Source organism: Mobula hypostoma, chromosome 12, assembly GCF_963921235.1.
Source record: "Mobula hypostoma chromosome 12, sMobHyp1.1, whole genome shotgun sequence".
In the NCBI taxonomy this organism is placed as follows: domain Eukaryota; kingdom Metazoa; phylum Chordata; class Chondrichthyes; order Myliobatiformes; family Myliobatidae; genus Mobula; species Mobula hypostoma.
Genome location: NC_086108.1, coordinates 49,904,295 through 49,924,852, shown reverse-complemented (window position 1 = coordinate 49,924,852; position 20,558 = coordinate 49,904,295). Strand labels below are relative to the sequence as shown.

The 20,558-nt window shown below is 40.8% G+C and overlaps 1 protein-coding gene across 1 annotated transcript in view; it reads left to right on the top strand.

Moving 5' to 3' along the window:
* The first annotated feature begins 271 nt into the window (after positions 1-271).
* The window catches only part of nmnat2 (nicotinamide nucleotide adenylyltransferase 2), a 294,286-nt gene continuing 273,999 nt past the window's right edge, over positions 272-20,558 (top strand). The window contains exon 1 of the mRNA XM_063064047.1: positions 272-436. Coding sequence (XP_062920117.1) covers positions 352-436 — 85 coding nt within the window. The 5' untranslated portion in view covers positions 272-351. The remainder of the gene's footprint in view (positions 437-20,558) is intronic.

The following is a 20,558-nucleotide window of genomic DNA, read 5'->3' as shown; positions in this document are numbered from 1 at the left end:
CGCTTAGTGAAAATACATCTCTCAGAGCAGTCTGCGTTCCGGGCTAAACTCCGTGTTCAGGTAAATCCCTTATTTTTGATGCATTTTATGGCAAAAAGGCTCCGAGATTGAAAAAGTGAGAATGCATTCTAAGAGGTTAGTGCCTTTTTTCGATTTGCCGCTTAAATTCGCTAGCATCTGGCGCAAGATGCAAACGGGGACACCAAACAAAAAATAAAGAACTGAATAATCAATGGATGACGCACTATGTGCGAACAGCGAGCCAGCCGAGGCTGTAAAACGATCTGAAGCTCGCCTCGCCCTGCAGTGAACACGGGAAAGGCAGCGAGGAGCACGGCCCAGCAGCTCGGCATGGCAGAGCCGACCAAGACACACGTTATCTTGCTGGCATGCGGCAGCTTCAACCCCATCACGAAAGGGCACATTCAGATGTTCGGTGAGCATTTCCAGTCTTCACATTTTCATCGCAGCTAGTGTTTATTTATAGGAACGTTCTGACTCTGAATGCTGCTCCAGACGAATTAACACATTCCTCAGTAATTTATTGATATCGTGTTGTGTCTAAAGAAATAATATTTCAATTAAAGTATTATTTATAAAGAGTTAGTCCCTTTAGACCGGCTGCCTTCCTTTGTTCGCTGTCCAAGGCTGTGGTACTGAAACATACGGGCGACGAACACTAGCTCGACCCACTTCTGTCCGACGGGGGAAAAAAGCCAACTTCAGCATTGTACTGTTTACATAGCGGTCAAAATATTATTAATATCCATCTTTTAATTAGTTTTTCTGCTAAATGTCAGAGACGTTGCTCACGCCCAAGGAGAATGTATCGATCGTAAACAGGGAGAGAGCAGCAGCATCCACGTGTCTTTTTATGCAGAAGAATTTGTGCAATGTTTGACGTATTTTCCATTTCATTATTTTATTTGTATTCATTTATTATAAGAGTGTATACTCTGTATGGGCAAACGATGCAAATTCTTGCCCTCTGTGTTTTGCAGGGTTTATTTTATGAAAAGTTATTTGCGTGCGTGTTCAATCACATCTGTTGTGAAATTTTATTATTTTGAGCAGTCGCTCCGCCCGGGGCTCCAAGTGCTGCGAAACGGGTAAAGGCACAAGGTTGGATGGGGCCGCAGTGAGCAGGCCCGTGACCGCTGCAGTTGTCGAACAGTTCTGTCTGTGGAGGAGGGCGACCTCCAAACTTGATTGTTTATAATCTCTTCAGTTTGGCTGAATGGGCTTGGGCCCGACTGTGCTTAGACCTGGCGCTCATTACTTTCAGTTCGTATCTGGATAGAAAACATCAAGGGTTTTTTTTGTTTTGCTTTTTTTATGTGTATGATGGGGCAATTGCCCCTTTTTGGTTAAATGCGAAAGTTTGATTGTGAACCGTTGAAGACAAAGATAAATAAGTTAGACACGGCGGCTGGAATGCTGCCAATGCATCTGTAAATACCGGTGTTGCGGCGGTGGACTAAGTAACCGCGATGCGAGAGGCGGACGAGCCTTCTTGATCATTCAGATGATGCGCTTGATATCCCTGAGAAGTGGAAATTTCCACTGAATGGCGGGATTGGCAGGTTGCAACACAGATACTCGCTAACTCAGTGACCTGAATAGCGGTGGCTGCAGAGTCGTTTGTTATGCTTTTGTAAGACGTCAAAATTGAAGGCAGTTTCTGTAAATGCATTGTGCTGGATGTATCTGTTCCTACCTTCGACCAAGCAGTGTCTTTCTTGACTTGGGAATTGAACTGTTTGGCTGCCATCTAAAATCACAGGAGAGCACATTTTGGTGTACAATTTTTCTGTCGTATTATTCCAGAGCTGTGTCTGCGCAACATCGCAGACCAGACGAAAACTGATATTGTGTTCAGGGTTCCTTTAATGTTGAGGAGGCGGGGCATTAAAAGTCTGGTTCAGGAGAACCATAGCAAATAAAAAAAATGGCTGCTTTGAAACAGGCTTGTAGTTATTACAATGCAATGGTGGGTAGGAATGTGCTGGAAGGAGTTTGGAAACTAGTAGGGGGACGGGAGAATGACCACGATGAAAATGGTTTGCATATTATTGCTACGACCTTCTTGGAAATTAGATGATAATGTAGACTTCGTTGATGAGCAATGAAAGCGGTAATCTTGAATCTGGGAAGAGCATCTGCATCTCTACTAGAGCTGCGACGACAATTCAATTACTGTGGACGAGCTGCAGAAAGAAGTGTTGAGATCAAGCTTAGGAAGAGGAAAGAAAGATGGAATGGCTGACGAGGTGCGGCACAGTACCTGCAAGAGCTGAAGTGTGCATTGATGCAGAATTTATTTGTTATTACAATTAAGTTGTTTACGAGTAGCTGGGTCTGGTATTTTTTCAGTGCCAGGTAGAAGTAAGCATGATTTAGCAGTGGTAAAGGTAAAAGGGCCGAAAACTGTAACAATTTGTCGAGAAAAGTGAATTTCAGAGCCTTGAGCTAATTCATATCATTCACTGATCTGTCTCTCATGTCCTGCGGCCTAACGTCGAAGTCTCTCTCGACGGTTGTGTCCTAATATAAACCTGGGATGAATAGACTTGTTGGTACTGTAACTAGTATATGATAATATATTCACAGACAAGAGAAAATCTGCAGATGCTGGAAATCTGAGCAACACACACAAAATGCTGGAGGAACTCAGCAGGCCAGGCAGCTTCTATGGGAAAAAGTACAGTTGACGTTTTGGGCCGAAACCCTTCGGCAGGATTGTGTTCGGTGCTCCCGGTTTGGCCTCCTGTATAACGGTGAGACCCGACGTAAGTTGGGAGACCGCTTCGCCGAGCATCTACGCTCCGTCCGTCAGAACAAGCGGGATCTCCCGGTGGCCACCCATCTTAATTCCACTTCCCATTTCCATTCCGATATGTCCATTCTTGGCCCCCTCCGCTGTCGGGATAAGGCCACACTTGGATTGGAGGAACAACACCTTCTATTCTGTTAGGGTAGCCTCCAACCTGGTGGCATGCACATCGAACTCTCAAACTTCCAGTAATGTCCCCCCCCCATTCACCATTTCCCATCCCCTTGTCCCCCTCTCGTGTTATCTCCTTGCCCACCCATCGCCTCCCTCCGGCGCTCCTCCAACCCCCCCCCCGTCTTCCTTCCATGGCCTTCTATCTCTTCCACCAATCAACTTCCTAGCGCTTTGCTTCATCCCTCCCCCTCCAAGTATCACTTATCGCCTGGCGTTTCTCTTTCCCATACCCTCACTTTACGAATCTACTCCTCAACTTTTTTTCTTCAGTCTACCGAAGGGTTCCGGCCCGAAACGTCGACTGTACTTTTTTCCCCATAGATGTTACCTGGCCTGCTCAGTTCCTCCAGCACTTTGTGTATGATAATATATTTCTTGTTGTTTGCAGTTCTTTTTGTTCTTAACATAGGAAACGTTCAACACAATACAGGTCCTTCAGCCTACAAAGCTGTGCCTTCTTCAGACAAAATTTGTTATAGAACAGGCTGGCACAAAACACTGGAATTTTGTGGTTTGCACAATTCTCGAGAAGTTACCTTCTGCCAACATTTTAATTTTATGAATTTTTGTTAAGTTTGTTTTTATCACAATAGTAAATGCAGGTTTAAGTACAGAGCCTGGGAAAACAGATTACAAGTTCATGATTGGATGTGATACCACTAACTATTACTTCATTGCATTTTAGACAACTAAGATTCTTTGAAAGAGACCTGCTTTAGCTAATTTGATTAATTGGATTAAATAGACCACGTGTTAATGGAAAATGTTTTGTTGAAAATTACCAAAGCACGACAACTGAATATCATTGCTATTAGAATTTGGAAGAAAACTAAATCTATTCATTCTTTGATTTAAAAAAGGAGCACCTTCCTACATTGACAGCAATTCCCCTCTATCTCCCTTTTCTTCTATAGTTTCCTTCAGTGGTAGAATTGTTTGTCCAGCTTTCATAATTTGAAATGTTAGATGTGGGAGGGCAGAGAAACAGGATGTATTGCAGAAGGAATATCATCTAGGTTGTGGTTTAAAATAATTCTGATACACTGAATGGAATAATTCAATATGCGTGTGCTATTGTTGCAAGGATCTGAAGAAATCAAAATGTCAACTGCTGCTGGTTTTCCTTTACGTACACACTGGCTTGAAGTGCCTCCGCATTTGTGCTATGAAAATCTTTGATAGAGGTGCACAAACATTTATCTTTAAGAATTTGTAATCTGTAATTTTAGTGAGGTAAAACAATTAAGCACAACACACCCAGGGTACAGTTGTCTTTCACATGCAAATCTTGCCCACAAAATTGATCCCTACCTTACAGGTATCCTCAAATCGCATTTATTTAGAGATATCAACATTGGAGCTAGAATTTTCAGTATTCTGACAAATGGTTGTCAGTACTGTAGCAGAGATAGAACAGACCAGAAATGTCAACAATTTCTCTTTCCACAAATGTCTTTCCTACTGAATTTTTCCAGAATTTCCTGTTTCTATTTCTCAATTTCAGCATCATAATCTTTTATTGAGATGCTTATTCTAATTGAGTTTGGATTTGTATCTTTTTTCATTTTGAAGTGATTATTTATGAACTGAATATTGCACTTCAAAAAATGAATGAAAAATATTGCTACTGTGGATTTGCAAACATGAATGATGAATTAATGAAAATAAATTGGCCCTTAAAGAATAATATTCTACCAGGCTTGATATTTCTTGGGTTTCAGAAGCTTGTTTTTTTTTTTCTCTCTGACTTGCACAATTTTGCAATTATTTTCTGTTGATACAAATGAAATTCGGAAAACATTTGGCATTGCTGGAAAGACACAAACACAGGCACATTTCCTACATAGTGTCCATTGGGTAAACTGCCTGTCTGAAATAATTTGCCTCTATTGGCAACAATGAACAAGATTCCAACCATTAGAAGAAATATTACAACTCATATTCAAAATATAGAGGAAAAAGAAAAGGTAGATAATAAAACTACTGAGTTATTGGTCTTATATGACTGGTTATTTTCAATAATTGAAAATCAAAAATACTGCATATACTGGAAATCAAAGCAGAAAATACTAGAAAATATCAACAGGTTAGATGGCATCTCTGGAGAAGGGAAAACAGCTAACATATTGGGTCATGGTCTTTCATTAGAACTTGATTTTTTTTAGTTCTGGTCCTTTTCAGATTGCAGATTTCATGACAGTGAGTAATTTGAAATGAGAAACAGGTTTCTTCCTAATTAAGGCAGATGATCAAATGTCTTATGATTAACAGGTTGCTGTTAGAGTCTCCATCATGTATTGATCCATTAAAATGAAAATAAAATTATAGGAAGACTTGATTTGTTAGAGGTTTGATACCATACTGTAAGAACTTGATTGATTTCTCAGTGATTTCATGGACATACAGTATATATAAAACAAATGACAGCAAACTATTTACACTTAGCTGCCTTCTATGGTGTCCATTTTGTTAGGTAGTAATTTAATCCACATCACCGGTAATGGAGTTAATTAACTTGTTATTTTACCCTGATTATTAACTAGACTTTGTTTGTTTTGTGTGAAGCAAGGAAGAATTCTAAATTCAGAATAGACTTAGACAACTGAAGCAGAAAGTAGTACAGTGTCTGAGAAAATAATGGATTGAAGCCACTGATAATTACAACTCATTAATTTGGCAAGCATGTTGAGTAATGATTCAGTACTAATTTTGTGAGAATCCTTTGAGTTGGACCCAACTCTGAACACAAAGGAGCTTTGAAAAGTTGCAACAGCATTTTATCCATGAAATCTTCGAACAAATTTCCATTGTTTCTTTGTGAGCTTTCTTGAACAAATAATTAGATTACTATGAAAATAATAAGGGCCTGTAAACATTTACCATAATCATAATCATAATGTATTGTGCAAACATTATAAGATCAGTCCACATATTGGGCTTGGCAGCATACTGACATCTTCCTCGTGATCTCTCAGTAATTCACAGTGAATAGCACTTTTGGTGTAAGGTAGAAAAATCATAGCATTTCAACAAATAAAACAAATTTGACCACCCAAGAGAAGTAGTACACATTAGAGCTGGTCCAAGTAATGTTTGGAAGTAAGGCCATTTCATTGCACTCAAGGAGCTGAAAATAAGGAAAAGTCGCTTTAGAGGTTAGTGCACTGGTTCCTTCTGTTGGTCTGGGCTATAAACATTGCTAAAGGCAAGAAAAAAATGTGAATATAGAAGAAATACACTTGAAATGTGATTTGACCAACACACCACAATCAGTAAGGCTAGATAGCAACACCTCTACCACAATTATAAAAACTATAAGACCATAAGACATTTGAGCAGAATTAGGCCATTTGGTCCATCGAATCTGCTCCACTGTTTGATTGTGGCTGATCCATTTCCCTCTCAGCCCTATTCTCCTGCCTTCTCACCGTAACCTTTCACACTAACTTAGCAAGAATCCATCAACCTCCACCGTAAATACACTCAATGACCTGTCCTCACAGCCACCTGTGGAAACAAGTTCCACAAATTCACCACCTAGTTAAAGAAATTCCTTCATCTCCATTCTAAATGGATGTCCCCCTTTTCTGAGATTTTGCCCTCTGGTACTAGACCCCCCCCCCACTATAGGAAACATCCTCACCACATCCGCTCTATCTAAGCCTTTCAACATTCAAAAGATTTCAATGAGAACTCCCATCCCCATTCTTTTAAATTCCAGTGAGTACAGAGCCAGAGCCATCTAACACTCCTCATATCTTAAGCATTTCAATTCTAGAATCATTTTTGTGAACCTTCTTGGAAACCTCTCCAATGTCAACATATCCTTTTTTAGATAAGAGGTCCAAAACGGCTCTCAATACTTCAAGTGAGGCCTCACCAGTGCCTTATAAAGCATCAACATTACATTCTTGCTTTTATTATCTAATCCTCTGGAAATGAATGCTAACATTGCATATGCCTTCCTCACCACCAACTCAATATGCAAGTTAACCTTTAGGAAATCCTACATGACTCTCAAGTCCCAACTCCCAAGCATCATTATAGAAGAATCATCTTCCATAGTGATGTCCCCTAAGGCTGTGTTCTTAGCCCCTTATTTTACCCCCTGCAGGCTCACAACTGCTTGGCCAGATTCTGCTCAAACACCATCTACAAATTCACAGGTCACACTATCATTGTGGGCCAGATCTCAAATAATGATGTGATGGAGTCCAGGAAGGAGACAAAGAGCCTATCAGTATGGTGTTATGACAACAGCCTTTCCCTCAGCATCAGCAAAATGAAATTCAGGAAGTGGGGTAGAGCACATGTCACTATCAATGCTGAGGTGAAGATGATTAGAGCTTCAAGTTCCTAGGTGTAAAGTTCACCAGTAGCTTGTCCACGTCCAGCCAAATAGGTGCAATGGCCATGAAAACACTCCAGCGTCTCTGCTTCTTCAGAATGCTAAGGAAATTCAGCATGTCCCTGTTGACTCTCACTACAGAAAGCATCCTATCCAGATGCACCACAGCTTGGTATGGCAACCGCTCTGCCAAAGACCACAAGAAATTACAGAGAGAGAGAGAGTTCATTAGAAAACTATCCACACTTCCCAGCTTTGTATACACTTCTCACTTCTGAAAAATTACTAATATATTCAAAGACCCCACTCTTCCCGGACATTCTCTCTTCACCACACCACTCCCACCCCCATCAGGCAGAAGATACAAAGCTGGAGAACACACAGCAGTAGGCTTCCATCCTGCTGTTATAAGACTCTTGAACATTAAAGATGAATTCCTGATCTCTTAAATCTGCCTTGTCATCACCCTTATCACCTACCTGCTCTGCACTTTCTCTATAATTGTAACACCATGTTCTGCATTCCTACTCTCTCTTGTACCATCTGGATAGAAATATATTTTGAAATGATCTGTATGGATGACTTGCAAAAATACTTTCTCTGCATCTTGGTACACATGACAATAGTAAAACAATGCCTTTTCTGTGTGTATTTCATTAGCTGTAGAATACTTGGGGTTATCTTGAGTTTGTGAAAGGTGCAATAGAAACACAGACTATTTACTATTCTATTCATGTATTTATATGCAGAGATCTGAACAGTTGCAACATGCTTCATTGTTGCTTTGGTTTTGTGCCTTGCCAGAGTCAGTACTGTGGCAAAGCAGCCTGTCAACATTCATGCTGTATCAAACTCCATTGAAAGCATTATCAACTTTGATCCAATCAAGTCATGTGTGAAAGTAGAATTTTCAGACAAGCAATCTTGAGTGCATTTCCCTCAACTAACAAATGGAATGTGAATTTTTGGTATTATGTTCTGATAGATCAGCAAAAGTAACTTCCTTCTCTGTATTTAATTAATAGTTCCTTAAAGCTTTCCAAGGCTTTAAAATGTTCTACACATTTTCGAAAGTTTCAGTGCCAATGGATGTAAAAGATCTCATGTTGCTTATGTGCAGAGTGATTTCTGAATATCCTGGTCAGCATTCCTTTTGAAAATGATAGCACCAGAATATCAGATTATTTGCTCATTTTATCTTCTGTTTGTAATACCTTGAGGTCCACAAATTGGCTGCTATACTTACCTACTCACCAAGAATGATTGAATAAATGTAACTCATTGTTAAAAGTTTTGGGATATCCCAGTAATGTAATGACATAAATAGAGGGCAGCCTTTTTAGGCTGTCATACGGTACTGATAAATATATTATCATTAAACATAGAACATAATGGCACAGTACAATCCCTTAGGCTCACAATGTTGTGCCAACCCTTTAACTGACTCCAAGATGAATCTAACCCTTCCCTCCTACATAATTCCCCATTTTTGTATCATCCACGTGCTTATCTAAGAGTTTCTTAAATGCACCTAATGCATCTGCCTCTACCAGTACCCCTGGCAGGGGATTCCATGCACCCACACTCTGTGTAAAGAACTTACCTCTGACACCCCCCCGACACTTTCCTCCAATCATCTTAAAATAATGTCATTTATACCCTGGGGGAAAAAATCTGATTATTCTGTCAATGCCTCTTATCATCTTGTACACCTCTATCAAGTCACCTTTTGTTCTCCACTGCAGAGAAAAAAGCCCAAACTCTTTTAGCGTATCCTCTCAAGACATGCCCTCTAGTTCAGACAACTCCACGTAAACCTGCTCTGTACCTTCTCTTAAGCTTCCACATCCTTCCTATAATGAGGCAACCAGAACTGAACACAATATTCCAAGAGTGGTCTAACCTGGGTTTTATAGACTGCAACATTATGTTACAGCTCTTGAACTCAGTCCCCCAATTAATGAAGGCCAACACACAATACACCTTTTTAACAACACCATCAATTTGTGTGGCAACTTTGAAGGACCTATAGACATAGAACCTAAGATCCCTCTATTTCTCCACTCTGCCAATAATCCTGCCATTTACCTTGTATTCTGCCTTCAAATTTGACTTTCCAAAATGAATCACTTCCTACTTTTTCATGTTGAACTCCGTCTGCCACTTCTCAGTCTATGTTCCCTCTAAGCTGTGCGCGTGTGTGCATGCACATATTTTTCAACTGGCACACAAAGGAAATTAATGTGCCCACAAAAGGTTAGTTACCTAAAATAATGTAGTAATTAATAATTATACTTATTGAAAATAATCTTTTAGCTAAATGTTTCTGTTAACTAGTTGGTTTTTCAAATACCACAATGCACGTCACTAATGTATGTCACCTCGCCTTTCCTGTTCCGGTTTGTGCAGCTGCATCACGACGGCAGCCATCTTTGGCGGACAGTGTTCATATCATAAAGTTTACAAAGATCTGTTTCAAATCCTGTAGATAGCTTACTAAGTTTTTATTGAAAAAATATTGATTAACTATGTCGAATTCAAAAGAAGCGAAGGGCATGAAGCGCAAAAGAACTGCAAAATTTGTTTAAAGTTGAATGGCTTAACAAAATAGTAGAAACTGCTACACCAAAAGCTCATGAGGTCATGAACTTTCAGCTATATTTTAGCCTAATGAGTCAACTCAAAAACAAGCTGAGAATCCATTTAGGTGAATGTCATTTGGATATGTTAATGAGAATCAAAAGCTATCAATTGGATGGAAGTTCTGTTAGTCTAGAATAGATAGAGTTTACAAAGAATGGGTAAATACCAAAGACAGGAGAAAGAAAAAATAACTGAGTGACTTAAATATGTATGTTATTTTGTTGTTATTCTGTGCAGTTTTATGTCAAGTATTTTGTAAACCTACATAAACTGTGCCATGTGTGCATTCAGTGCGCACATACTTCTGTCACAGGAAAAAAAATTGCACAACGTAAGATTTTTGCACAGACTGACTACTAAAAATTAGAGGGAACATTGCTCGGCATCCTGCCAATGTCTCATTGCAACCTACAGCAACACTCCACACTATCCACAATTCCACTGATCTTTGTATCATCTGCAAACTTATTAACCCATACTTCCACTTCCTCATCCAAATTATTTATAAACTTCACAAAGAGCAGGGGTCTCAGAACAGATCTCTGTAGAACACCACTGGTCACTGGCCTCCGGGCAGACCATGCACCACCCACTACCACCTTCTGTCTTCTATAGGCAACCCAATTCTGTATCCGCACAGCCTAGTTTCCCTGGATCCCATGCCTCCTGACTTTCTGAATGAGCCGGCCATGAGGAATTCCTATAAAACACATTAATAAAATCCGTGAATACCACGTCCACTGTTCTACCTTCATCAATGTGCTTTGTCACATTCTCAAAGAATTTAGTCAGGCTCATCAGGCGTGACCTGTCCCTCACAAAGCCATACTGACCACCCCTCATCAGACTATGCTTCTCCAGTGTTTGATTACATAAAAGTCTAAGAAATATGAGCAGGAGTTGGCCATCTGGCCAGTCCAGCCTGCTCTGCTATTCAATAAGATCATGGCTGATATGGCTCATTTCCGCCTACCTGCCCTTTCTCCATAACCCTTAATTCTCCTACTACACAAAAATTACTGGAAAATAAACCAGATTATCTGTGTCTGTAACTGAATCGCCGAGTGATGAAGCATTCTGACAGAAACAAGGCTCCAGGAAACCATCCCTAAAGCGGCCATCTAGAGGGTTCCATCAGCTTTTGGGCAGACAGAAATCCCGTGACCTGCAGGGAGGTTAATGTATCTACGTTAAAAAGAACTGGTGTGTGAGCGCCTCGGTAGTGTTCGCCTCTGGTAGAGTTTTTAACAGTGAGCTTCAGGCCTTTCTATTTACGGAGGGAGTTCAATGCTGTTGTGATTGTGGCTGTCTATACCACCCCCCCCCCCATGGGCTAATGCTGGGGAAGCACATTGGGCCATACGATGCCATCAGTATCCTCCACGTCACATACTTCAGTGGTTTTATAATTGTTGCTGGCAACTTCAACCATGCAAACTTAAAAAAACAGTCCCACCTAAATCCTATCAGAATGTGGACTTTGCTACCATAGGTGAGAACACATTAGACCTAGTTTGTACCAACTCCCTGGCCAGAAGGAGCAACTGCAGTATTGCGGGACTGTTTTGAAAACATGCACAGGAGCGTGGGAAGGCAGCTACCTGTAACCATCGTATTAACACTGGTGAATATGCAGGATCTGTGACTGGCTATATAGAGAAGTGCCTTGAGGACATCACCATTATTAGATGCATCTTCGTGAGGGCAAATCAGAAGCCATGGCTGGCAGCCGAGGCCCGGGCATGGCTGAAACATCGGGTTACTGCTATCAGATTGGGCAATAACACAGCTCTCAGGTCAGCAAGAGATGCGCTTTCTGGCACCATCAGGAAGACAAAACAAGATTATTCGCAGAGAATATACAGCCATTACTATGAGAGTAGAGACACGGGGCACATGTGGTGGATATTCAGACCGTAATGAAATACAAATCCACCCTACGCATCAACAACAGCGACGTCTCTTTTACTTATGGTTTGGTACATGGAACAACATACTGTCGAGGAAGGTCCCCCTTTCCCCCTCAAACATCAGGATGCTGTTTAAGTATTTCAGCCAGTTTGCACTGTCCTCACGAACATCAAAGTCTCTCTCACTGGTGACTACTGAAGCAAAGTATTCATTAAGGATCTCACCCTACTGACTCTGATTGCATGCTTCCTCTATTTTCTAATCAGCCCTATTCTCTCTCTGGCTTTCCTCCTGTTCTTCATGTATGTGTAGAACACCTTGGGACTTTCCTTAATCCTACTCACCAAGATCTTCTCATGCCCCCTTCTAGCTCTTCAGCTCCTTCCTGGCTAGCTTGTATCTCTCTAGAGCCCTATCTAGCCCTTGCTTCTTAAGCTGCTTTCTTCTTCTTGACTAGATGTTCCACATTGTCTTGTCAACCATTGTTTCTTCAGCCTACTATCCTTTTCCTGCCTCATTGGGACAAACCTATCCAGAACTCTCAGTAAGTGCTCCCTAAACAACCCCCGCATTTCTGTTGTGCATTTCCCTGTGTACATCTGTTCCCAATCAATTTATGTTCCCCAGTTCCTACCTAATAGCATTACAAGTCTCCCTCCCCAATTAAATACTTTCCCATATCCTCTCCAAGGCTATGGTAAAGGTTAGTGATTTGTAGTCACTGTCTCTGAAATGCTTTCCCACTGAGAGATCTGACATCTGATCTGGTTCATTGTCTAATACTAAATCCAATATGGCCTCTCGCCTAGTTGGCCTGTCCACATATTGAGTCAGTAATCCTTACCGGGCACACCTAACAAATTCTGACCCCATATACACCTTTGCACTAAGGAGGCGCCAATCAAAGTTAGGAAAATAGAAGACCCCCCGCCATAGCAACAAACCTTTTATATCTGCACTTTTCCAAAAAATGCCTCCTGATCTGTTCTTTAGTGTCTCTGATGTTATAGAATACTCCTAATGGAGTGATTGCTGCTGTTCTATTCCCCATTTCTGACTTACGTCCACACTGACTCAGCAGATAATCCGTCCTTGACATCCTCCCTTTCTGCAGCTGTGATACTAGCCCTGATTAGCAATGCCACTCCCCCACTTCTTTCACCTCTCTCCCTGTCCTGTTTGAAACAACTAAACCACAAAACATGCAGCAGTCATTCCTGCCCTTATGACAGCCAAGTCTCTGTAATGGGCACAACATTGTTAGTTCCAGGAACTGACCCATGCTCTAAGTGCATCACCTGATATATCTTGCATTAAAATAGACACATTTTAACCAATCCCACTGACTGAAATTTTGCTCTGTCAACTGCATATCCTTCCTCACAGACTTCCTACACATCGCATCTATGTTTGTACCATACCACTGACATGAAACTGAAACTGTTTGAAAACTTTCTCAATAAATGAAAGACATCTTCTATAAGAATTATAGCTGAATTTTATAAAAAGTTAAACAATGTTGTAAAGTTCGGGAATACTTGTTCTGAAGTTTTTTAGATTTTGTTCTGAAAGGCGTTTGTCTGATGTCAAGACTCAGAAAGGAAGGGCAATGTGTAGAAAACCAAAGGAGAATCCTGCTCTCTATGTCTGAAGTGAAGTTTAGAACAGATGGAAAAATACTTTCCACCCAAGATTCTTCACACATGCTACATTTTAGCTTTTAGGTTTGGAGAAACTCCTCAATAATTTGGCACTACATGGGAAGACAGACTGATGGCATGGCCTGAAAATCAACCATGATGTTGAAGCCAATGCCTTAGATTGGAATTGTAGTTTAAGGCAGTCCATTTAGAAATCAAACTGCAGACCAGTTTATTATGTAAGGCTCTACATTTTGATTTCTCAATGGAATGGCCGTTGATCCATGCTTGGAATCATATGGGGATGATCTTGAAATCATGCTCTAATTTTAAAAAATGCTTTTATTTTACCATCTTAGGTCTTTGGTTATCTATAAATATCATTATGATTATTTTTGATCAATTCTTTCAGATCAGAGGGAAAAACTAAAATGTGTAATACATCACTCATATATTCATTACTCCAAATTTGGGCTGTGGGTTATGGTTCAGTAACACGATCTTGATGCTGCATCTAATCTACAGTTCTTCACATGCAAATAATTGGTGCATTTTCTAGAATATTCTCTGTCACGCCCTTGGTTCCAGGACTACAGTGTGAAGTAGATGGGCTGTCATAAGGGCAGGAATGACTGCTGCATGTTTTGTGGTTTAGTTATTTTGACAATGTCAGGATTTTCTTTTTTTTTACAAGAGAAACAAAACCTTGCATGGAGTCAGCCACTGAAGGGGCACCATCAGTACAGGTGCCAATACAGTTCCTCCAAAACAGGCCTTTTGTTTCTGGATATGACGGTGCTTAAGGGGAAGTTGGGGGAGGTAATTTGGGAGGGAGAACTGATGTCACAGCCCAAGTTGGGCAAGTCCATTCAATGCTTGGAAAACGCACTTCATACTCCTTATCAGCCTACCGTCCTCCCCTCCCCTCACCGATTATCAACGGCCTCCCCATCTCACGTCAAAGACTGAGAATGGACTCGACTAAATCTCTAATGAAATTACTAAAGGGGGTCGCTCGGTCACTGCCCACCACTGCAAGCACTCGCATTGCGTATCATGTGAAATTCAAAAAACGATGTTTATTTTTTTAAATCATGATCTCTTGCAGAACCCCCGGCACCCTTGGAGTCCCAGCTGAGAAACCCTGCAATAGAGAATTGATCAATTATATACACATAATATTAAATAAAATACAACTTACCACATAAGTGCGCCCGCAGCAGAGTAAATTTTAAATTGTCCCATTCAGGCTAAAAGATTTAATTGCTGTGGAGGATTTCTTACTCTTGTGGGATAACGTCTTTCCTGACAAGGGGGTCACTCTGCTTGCCAGGTGAGACTTATGGCCATGAAAACAACCTCAGGTTCCGGAGTCTCCTCCGTGGTGGTTTTGGGAGTTGACTCTGAGACTGCAGGAAGTGGTTCTGACAGCTCTGAACACCTTTCTTTTTCTCCTAGTTTGTGCATCTTGATCTTGAGAAGTGTATTTAGTTCACTGGAGTATTCTCTTACTAATCCTTCTATTGCTGCCTTTACGATCTGATCTCTCCTTTTTGTTTCCTCAACCACAACATCATCTGACGAATTCTCTGTTTTCGTATCTCCATTGACTCCTCTCTTTTTTGCCTTCCATTCATCCAGCTGGGCTTTGGTCCTTGCATCTACTTCTATAAACAGCTTTTTGTCTCCCACTTGAAGTTCATGCAATAACCTTAATGCAAACAGAGTAGATTCTGGTTTCTTTATACTCACAAAAGCTAAATGCTTGCAACTTTCCTGAAGCTCCTTGAATTCTCTCCCAGTTTAAAACCAAGACACATTTTGCAAGTAACTGCCTGGTTATCATACCAGAAGCTTTGTCAGATATGTTGCCTACTAAAACTGTTGCCTTTGGACCACTGCTTTTGTTACTTTCACGATTTCTCTGAGCAGCATGGTCCTTCCAGGTCCAGTGCTTTCCAATCAGAGAAACAGAGAGGTCGGCTCCAACACCTGTTTACTCTCTTGGACAAAGGTTCATGATGTATAGCACAGAGACAGTTGTGGCATCATCCAGTATCTTTCTTAATTCACTTTTAGATGACTCTATTGCAAGGGGTGTGGCATATAAATAGTGGATGAATCAACAATCAAGTTATAGTTGTTTCAGTCAATCACACCCCCACAGTGATGGCCCTCTTGTTTTTAATCACATACAAGCTCAATGTGGCTTGTTGGTTGTTGGATTTCACTGTTATGAATGTCATTCCCACAGGAGTTATCTTTTCTCCAGTGTAAGTTCTTAGATGGATACCTCCAGGTTTCAATTTCTGTATCTTTGAAATGCGGTTCGAACTCATTTTGTTGAATGACTGAAACAGCCGAGCCAGAGGTCAATTCCATTTTAATTAACTTGCCGTTCACCTCTAGTGTAAGCCATGTTGCTTGTCCATTGTTAGTTTTCACATTGACAACCTTAATGTTAGCCAGTCCTGTGTCACTGTCGTCATTATCAGTATTTTCATCAACAGTATACAGATTTGTGCTCTTTTTGACACTGCACTTTGACTTTTTATCTTTTTCTCCTCCCTGTTCAGTCCATTTATTTTTGTCTACCCGACGTTCTCTTTGTATGTGTCCTACTTTGTTGCATTTTTTGCAAGTTTTGACTTTAAATCTGCATTAGGCTGGTGTATGTGAGCTGACACCACAATGGTAACAACACAATTTGTTTGGCCAGGCTGGTTTCTGTTTAGATGTTGCAATTTTGTTTATCCTCACTTTCATTCCTGACTACAACCCATTTGAGCCTCTGCTGTTTCCATTGATACAGCAATTTTAACACCTCTTTTAAATACAGCTGATCCCCACTTTTCGAGCGTTCGCTTTATGAAACCTCACTGTTACGAAAGACCTACATTAGTTACCTGTTTTCGCTAACAGAAGATGTTTTCACTGTTACAAAAAAAGGCAGCGTGCGAAAAAAGCACCGTGCACCCCGAGCAGCCAAGCTCCTCCCCAGATTCGGAACTGCATTCTAGCCGGCATTGCTTAAACATATGCCTGTGAGCAGCCGTTAGCAAGATGAGTTCTAAGGTATCGGAAAAGCCTAAAAGAGCTCATAAGGGTGTTACACTTTGCGTAAAACTAGACGTAATTAAGCAGTTCGATCGTGGTGAACGAAGTAAAGACAAAGTGAGTTTGGCTTGTGGAAGTTGACGGAGATGATGTTGAAGAGGTTTTGGCATCCCATGACTAAGAACCGATAGATGAAGAGCTGAGGAAATTGGGAGAGGAAAGGATAAAAATGGAAACCGAATGCAGTAGCGAACGGACCAAAGGTGAAGTCATCCAGGAACTGAACGTGAAGCAACTGCATGAGATTTTCTCTGCAATGATTGTAGAAAAGTACGACTTTAATTTTGAAAGGATACGTAGCTTTAGGGCATATTTGCAGGATGGTTTGAGTGCTTACAAAGAACTGTATGATAGAAAAATGCGCGAGGCTAAGCAGTCAAGCATACTGTCGTTTTCAAGCCTTCCACATCAGCCACAGCAGACGATGAACCTCGACCTTCAACATCGAGGCAGGCAGATATAGAAGAAGATGACCTCCCTGCCCTGATGGAAACAGACGACGATGAGATGACACCCCAGTGTCCCACCACCCCAACCCCCGGGCCGCGGACCAATACATTGCCGCGGAGAATGCAGTGGTAGCCGGGATGCACCCAACACATCTTTAAGAAAAAAGCTGAAATAAACAAGCTAATTAATTAGGTGCCGCCCGGCACGTAAATGTCGGTGTGTCACCTCTGATCTGGGCCGACATTTATGTGTTGAGTGGCACCTAATTAATTAGCTTGTTTATTTCAGCTTTTTTCTTAAAGATGTGCTTCGCTGTATTCTCCACGGATCTGTATTGGTTCGCTGCCTGGAGGTTGGGGACCACTGCACCACCCCAATCTCCGACGACTTAGCCTAACACACCATCATCAGTGTGCTCGGCGCTGTCTTCCCGATTATGGTAAGTGATACTACACTGTAAATACGTTATTTTTACTTTATGTAAGTTGTGTATTTTTATGCGTTATTTGGTATGATGTGGCAGCTTCATAGCTTAAAGGTTACTGGAGAGTGTGTTTCTGCTGAGAGTGCTTGCATGAGATTTTCGCTACGGAGAACAGTGCAGCAATGATTGTAGAAAAGTATTTCTACTTTAAACAGTATAGGCTGTGTATTTATCATATCATTGCTGCTTTTACTACATGTTACTGTTACTTTTGGTTTTATGTGTTATTTGGCATGATTTCGTAGGTTATTTTTTGGGTCTGCGAACGCTCACAAATTTTTCCCATATAAATAAATGGTAATTGCTTCTTCACTTTACGACATTCTGGCTTATGATCTGTTTCATAGGAACACTCTACCTTCGGATGGCGGTGGAAACCTGAATAAGTTGTGCTTCAGTTGGGAGCTGTCTTTGAATGCTTTCTTGTAAGATTCCACAAACTAAATGATCTCTTAGTGCATCATTAAGCCCATCATTGAATTGACAATGCTTGGATAATCTCTTCAGTTCAGTCATGTATGCTGAAATGAACACCACTTCTTTTTGATTCTGATCATGAAACCTAATGTGGTCTGTAAAGAACAATGGTTTTGGTTCTAATTGCTCCTACAGTACCTTCACAATATCAGCAAAGATCATTTCTGCTGCTTTGGTTGGAGCACTCAAACTCCCAAGCAAACTATACCTTTAAATCCAATGTACTCAGCAAAATTGGCCCTCACTCCTCATTGGCTATTCCATTTGCTTTAAAATACTGCTCAATTCATTCAGTATACAAAATCCAGTTATCTGTTGTGTAATCAAACTTGTCAATATTTCCGATGTGGCCAACTGTTTCTGCTCTCTTTTTATGGTTATTACCATCCACTACTTACTGTTTATGAACCTGTGACTTTGTCTGTTTTCTGCCTTTTTTAAACTTGAGTGTGTTCTCCCCTTCTGAAGAACACGTGCTGTGATTATTTTTTACTTACCCATTCCTCACTGTGCTTTTTTTTAAAACTCAAACATCTCACTGCACTTCAACAGACAGGTAGCTGTTGTGGGTTTGTTTAAAACTTCCTTATCGCAACTGTTACGTTTTGGAACTCCAAAACATTAAACTAATACAAAGAAAAATGACAGAGCCGAGAGATGCAGGTCTTAGTTTGTTCACGTGGTAGTGTCATGACATGAGCAATTCACTTATTTTATCATATAACCTGTAATGAATTATTCAAACAAACAAGGCTGCTTAATATTTACAATATTACTCAAATGCTACTGAAATACTAAATACACAACACTAATAAAATCTGATTTGCAGAGAGGAAAATTTTCTTTAAGTTTTAATGGAGATCTTCACGAATAGAATGTATTTGGGAAAATATCATTTCCACGTTTCCACAAGTCCTTAAGGTATATGGGGGTTCTGGCAGGAAATTATACAGACAAAAATTGGATATGTTTGCCTGTATGTGATGGCTCAGTTGGCATGGATTTTGTGATATAAAACACAACATGAAGAGCACAAATCTCAGTAGCAGGTGATGAGAATGCAAATACTTTTTGCAAATTGTTTTTAGAATAAGAAAGGTGCTGTTGGGCCTTGAGTGTCCAGGAAATGACTTGGCAATCCTTTCTGCTGCATTAAATTATTGCAGGAAGGTGGCCTGCCTCCTTCTCAGGCAACTAAAGAAGGCCAGTATTTGCCTCCCTCAACAGTGACACTCATGTCCATGCATGAATGAGTAGTAGTAATAATAATAATAATAATAATAATAATAATAAAAGTGGTGTTTACACTTCATATAAGCTACAATTTTCAATCATGCTTTCAGTTTCTTAAAGTCCGTGGCATAGAAAAATGTTGGAAGCCCGTGTTATAAAGTGATAAGGTGACTGATGGGAAATAAAGTAGTGGTGGAGGTGTTGATCAGCCTCACTGCTTGGGGAAAGTAACCGTTCTTCAATCTGGTGGTCCTGTTGAGAATGCTGCGTAGCCTTCTCCCTTATGGCAGTGGGACAAACAGTCCATGAGCAAGGTGTGTGGATGTTACTACCCCTTTTCTGCATATATGTCCTTGATGGCAGGTAAGCTGGTGCCAGTGATGCATTGGGCAGTTCTGACTACCCGTTGTAGAGCCGTCCTGTGCAGTGTAGTGCAGTTTCCATACCAAACAATGATGCAGCATGTTAGGATGCTCTCTATCGTGCAGCTGTAGAATGACATGAGTATAGATGTGCAAAGTTGAGGTCTCTTCAGACTCCTCAGAAATTAGAGGCATTGGTGAGCTTTCTTGACTGTGTGGGATGTGTTCTAGGATCATGAGAGGCTGTGTGTAATCTGCATGCCCTGGAGTTTGAAACTGCCTGCAGTTTCCACTACTGTGCTCCTGATGTAAGCAAGGGTGTGAGTGGTATGAGTTTTCCTGAAGTTGGTAACCATCTCCTTTGTCCAGTTGATATTAAGGAAGAGGTTATTTGCCTGGCACCAGGCCTTTAGCTCCTCCGCCTCCTCTCTGTAAGTTGTCTCATCATTGTTGATGAGCCCCACCACTGTCGTGTCATCGACGAACTGGACAATGTCATTGCTTGGGTGATAGGCTGTTGCAGTCATATGTAAGCAAAGTATACAGCAATGGGCTCAGCACTCTGTCCTGGGGGGCACCTATGTTGAGGATGACGGGGAGGAAGGAGCGTTTGTGTATCCTGACTGTCTGGGATCCACTCATTAGGAAGTCCAACTAATCTGACTATGCAGTAAGTTGTACTTCCGTTCTTAAAATGTGGTGAAGGAGATAATTACTTCTTTGCCAGACCACCATCTTGGATTCCAGTCATCTCTTATTTACTGAAAAGTACTACAAATGTTAGAACACTGTCTGATCCATGAACCTCAAATTGCAGAACTTTTTATTTCTATTATCTCCTTCCCAGGCCACCATTGTTTGGTGATCAAATAGATAAATTCATATA